At 46.4% G+C, this 5,000-nt stretch overlaps 1 protein-coding gene across 4 annotated transcripts in view; it reads right to left on the bottom strand.

The window, feature by feature from the left end:
* Positions 1-5,000, bottom strand: part of MINK1 (misshapen like kinase 1) — a 102,665-nt gene that overhangs the window by 7,883 nt on the left and 89,782 nt on the right. For all 4 annotated transcript variants that reach the window (XM_018565825.1, XM_018565826.1, XM_018565827.1 and 1 more), the window contains 2 exons: positions 4,384-4,495; positions 2,360-2,530 (listed from right to left, as the gene is read on the bottom strand). In XM_018565825.1, coding sequence (XP_018421327.1) covers positions 2,360-2,530; positions 4,384-4,495 — 283 coding nt within the window. The remainder of the gene's footprint in view (positions 1-2,359; positions 2,531-4,383; positions 4,496-5,000) is intronic.

Genomic DNA, 5,000 nt, shown 5'->3' with positions numbered 1-5,000 from the left:
ACAGCTTTGCTTAGTGTCCTCAGGAGAATGGATGTCTCCTTCTCTTCGGCTTTATTATTTTTGTTTTGTTTCTTCGTTGAAGATTCAACTACCAGGATTCATACCGGATATTACAGTATATCCTGGGCGTCCCTCCAGCTAGCTGACACGACTGAGAGATTCAAACCGGATATTATATCCTGGGCGTCCCTCCAGCTAGCTGACACGACTGAGAGATTCATACCGGATATTATATCCTGTGCGTCCCTCCAGCTAGCTGACACGACTGAGAGATTCAAACCGGATATTATATCCTGGGCGTCCCTCCAGCTAGCTGACACGACTGAGAGATTCAAACCGGATATTATATCCTGGGCGTCCCTCCAGCTAGCTGACACGACTGAGAGATTCACACCAGATTATATCCTGGGCGTCCCTCCAGCTAGCTGACACGACTGAGAGATTCATGCCGGATAAGTTAAATCCTGGAAGTTTCTCTAGTTGACATGAAGCAGGTCATTTCTGGTCTCAGTACTTATGCTTAGTCCTGCGGATTCATTCTCATTTAGGATCTTGGACAGCACCAGACAAACTATTCCCTTCTGGCCCATGGACCAACTGTACATGGGGAACTGCTGGCATATTGCACAGATGCAGCCTAATATTCTATTATTGTAGCCTATCATCAGTGCGGTGTAGAGCTTGGGGATGTATAAAAAATGTTGGTTTAGTGGAGAGCTTTCTGGTTCCTGGAAAGTGGCCATTTTCTAGGCATGGCAGAGGAAAGGAGTCATCCAACTTGCACCTTCCCAGCAACATATACTCACCTTCATGCTCCCTCTCTATTCAGCTGTCAGAAGTGAATTGAAATACTGGCCACTCCTGGCTATGGGTGGGCATGCGATTCATATTTACCGGAGTATGCTCAGAGTTTGATGTGGAGAATTTTCCTAGTGTTGGCAGCTGAACTGAGTTCCTCCACCACACCAAACGATGTCTTTATAGAACTGGCCTTGTGCACAGGGACAAAGTCATAAAGGAACAGAAAAGGGAATTCGCCAATGTTGGACTAGCACAATTGTCTAAAATGTCTTTGCATGCTGTAGCATTAACAGTACTCTACACTGGGAAGACCTGAACTCTGTTGGAGGCGGTCTACATACTTTTGACCATATCATGTGATCTACATACACACTGTTTAATAATAACATGCTTTGAATGTTATTAAAAAGTAGGGACGCACCAATATAATTTTTCCGGTATCGAGTACCAATATTTCTCTTTCGGTACTCGCCGATACCCAGTACCGATACTTCCCCTAGCATGGAGCCAGCTTCCCCAGGCAACCAGGAAGCTGGGCGCCGTTTCATTACCTGCCACCCGGCTTCTTGATTGCCCGGCTCGATGCCGATTGGGCCAGGAAGCCAGCTTCCCAGCTAAATCAGCATTTGGCTGGCCAAACAGCATGGACCCGGCTTCCCGGCCAGTCAGGAAGCCGGGAGGCGGGTCATTATCCGCCGCCTGGCTTCCTGATTGGCCAGAAAGCCGGGTCCATGTTCCCCCACGGCACTGCCAGTCAGAGAAAATCTCCCTCTGAATGGAATTTCCGGTATCGGGTGTAAGTATCGGAGCATTTGGACGAGTACTCGCCCAAATACACTGTATCAGCATCGATACTAGTATCTGTATACCCCTAATAAAAAGTATCTATGGCAAAATACTTTACATTTTGGATGGAGTAGAACCTCAGTCAGCTTTTAGAGCCCATTGACACACAGGGCGGTTGCGGATCAGCGCGGTTACTGCGCTGATCTTGCAAGGGAGGTTTTGGGAGTTTTTAATTGCTTCAGCGATGAAACGCAAATTTAAACCGCCCAAAACTGATCAGCGCAGTTCCATTGAGACCTGTATGGAAAACCGCACTGATCAGCGCGGCAAAAATAGTGCAAGGAGCAGTTCGGGTGGGGGCGGTTCAGAGCAAGCGGTCGCATGAACGGTCCCCATTGCAATGTATGGGATCGTCCAGTTCGGCGGATCCGTGCGGCCGAAACACCCCAGTCTTAAATGCTGTGTCCCAGTTGGTGACGCTTGCCCTCTTTACTTGTCCTGGTCACCTTGACCACTTGAGTCAACATGTTACAGCCGTCACCATAAAAGAATGTGTAGCAAAATCTTCTAATAGGGTCCCCTATTCCGATGACACATTTCTAAGAAGGGATTTTACCTTGGACAGATTTCCACTCACTTCCTGTTGCAGCTACATGACAGAATATGAAGGCAAATTTCCCCAACCGGACAAGAAAATCAAACAATGCACTCCATGTATTTAACGTTCTTTCCTTTGAACAGGACGGGCCTCTTCTATACATTTCACACTCACCCCACAACGCCGCGCACAGGATTTCAGAATTGAACCTCTTCTTGTACTTCCTGATCTCTGGAGTGTCGCTGTGCGGCCTGGTGTTAGTCGGATTCACGTTCACTACAGATCCTTTCCGGGCCTCGTACTTCAGCTGCTCCAACCTGGCGGCTTCTGCGCTTACGAATGATGCTGCAAAACACAAAAGGGAACATGTACAATCTCAACTACATCATACAGCTTTTTACACATTAAGGTAAAAAAAACAATAAATGCAAAATGCTAATTTTTTGTAATTATGTCAAAATTCCCCCCTTCCAAATCCACTGTTGGGCCAAGGGAAGGAGTCCCACTCTGCCTGTCGCTTCTTCCATAACCCAATTAGAGAATGCAGCACTGGGAGGGAGAATCCTGGTTTCAACAGATGGGGAGGAGCTTAAAATTCAGGTGTCCCAAACAATGAAAAAGAATCTGATGGGGTGCTTTTAATGTTCCTAAATAATGCGAACTGATAGGCTAGTGAATGCCAATTAAATCAGCTGTGTGAGATAATATAATGAGGAAGAGGAGCGGTTTCAGGCTGCATAGGTTTTCTTATTGAGGATCGCCACCTGCAGGCGATTGTTGGTAAAAACACTGAAAATAATGAAGTGAACCTATCATTGCAGGGCAAACAAACCAAATGTCCCCCCCCGGCATACACCTCATAGGGCAGCATGTGATGCCCGGGACTGGACAGTGACAGCAGTGTTCTGTGGGGATGGTAAGAGTCGGTTGCCCTGTGTGAACTCCAACCAAACCTGTTGCTTTGCATTATATATTTATACATACGAGCATTTTTTTTTTTCCCTCCATGGATAAGACTGCTTACATTAAAAGATCTATAGCCAAACCTTTTTTGGCTTTAGTTCTCTTTTGGGTCACAGGAGGACATTTCCTAATGTCCTCCTGTGACCCAAAGTCACCATATAGCTGGATGCTGACAGCGCAGAGCCATGGCGCAGCCGGGAAAGATTCTGACAATACTGATGGGATTCCCCCCGCTGCCTGATTGACAGCTGACTGTGCCTCTCTACAGCCAGCTGTGCCCGCTCCCTCTCAGTCTGTCCCATGAATGAGCACTGGAGGAACACAGAGAGGGGAGGGGGGGGGAATCCCCCGGGAGTGTTACTGATGATCACCTCTCTCTGCAAGGAGAAGCCATGAGCTGAGCGATCAGAGGTTTGCGATTGCTCAGTTCCCGAGCTATAGGCCCGTTGTGACAGCTACAGTGTTACACGCCGGCTCAGAATATTGGGAAGAGTACATTTTACTCTCCCAATAGTTCTCCTTTAAGTTAATTTATTTCACATGTGGTTCTTCTGGAGACCATATGTACATCTGTGGGGCTTTTCCTGATAGCCAGGGTCTGCAGAGCCCCTAGTACTCTCTCCACAGATAAAAACCTGCAAGTTACCATCATATGCATTTAGCTATGTATGTATGCATGTATGTATGTATGTACTGTGTTTCCCCGAAAATAAGACTGTCTTATATTTTTTTTGGCTCATAAAAACACACTAGGTCTTATTTTCAGGGTAGGTTTTATTTTTTTTAATATACAACAATCCACACTTATCCATGTACAAAAATATGGTGATCAGGGCAATCAGGGGTGCCGTACCTTTCCAGGAGCAATTTGCTAACCAATCGCTGGCCAGAATGAGCGAAGCGCTCTTTCACTATCGATTCCTCACAGGCGGAGTGCATTTGGTATCACTCCGCCTGTGACAGGAGCCGGCGCTATAGAGGAAACATCGGCTTATGCGGCTCTGCCCCCTCCGGTTCTGCCGCCTCGCTTCCTCTAGCGCTGGCTTCGTTGGCACCGCTGATTCTCTCCTGCGGCTCTTCAGGTTCCCATTTATGCCACCACCGGCCCTGGGAATGGTCACAACTAGGTCTTATTTTCAGGGTAGGTCTTATTTTCGGGGAAACAGGGTATGTATGTATCTATCCATCTATGCAACACGTAAAAGTAAAAAAGATATTAGCAACACATATCATACCTGCCACAGGGATGGTGTCCCCACTTCCTCCTGATGACTGGTAGAGCCCCAGATCCACAAACATGGTGAATGAGGTTTTGGGAGGAGCTTTCACCAGACCTCGGGACTGATACTGCGGAGACAGGGAAAGATTCTTTGTGAGCTCAGGTATTATCAGATGCTGTTACAATACATTGTTTCACAACGGCCAATTCTGTTTTAGGCATCACTAACATAACTAAAAGAAAAATAAATGAATGGGTTAGTTCAACTATTATCACATTTGAATGTTTTGGAGATGCTGGTGTTACACCACGCATGTCTCATAACCCTCGTGTGTTCTGGTGGTATCTGGTCTGATGACGTGTCACATCCATTATGAGGGTTTTCTGATCTCCGGTTGAATTCTTAATCTATACTATGGAGAGTGCAGCAAGCAATGGGGACAGACTGAGGTGGGCAGGAACAGAACTATGGCTGGGGGAGACACCAAGAGCGAGAAACCAACAAATGGCTCCACCAGACTATAAGCGAATATCACTTTTACGTGGACTAACCCTTTTAAATACTTCTCAGCTTTTACTGCTACAACCAGCTTTGCTTGGAATATTATTAGGTTTAATATATATATATATATA

Source organism: Nanorana parkeri, unplaced genomic scaffold (genome assembly GCF_000935625.1).
Source record: "Nanorana parkeri isolate BGI_ZX_2015 unplaced genomic scaffold, ASM93562v1 scaffold890, whole genome shotgun sequence".
Lineage (NCBI taxonomy): Eukaryota > Metazoa > Chordata > Amphibia > Anura > Dicroglossidae > Nanorana > Nanorana parkeri.
This window is presented reverse-complemented; position numbering and strand designations above follow the sequence as displayed.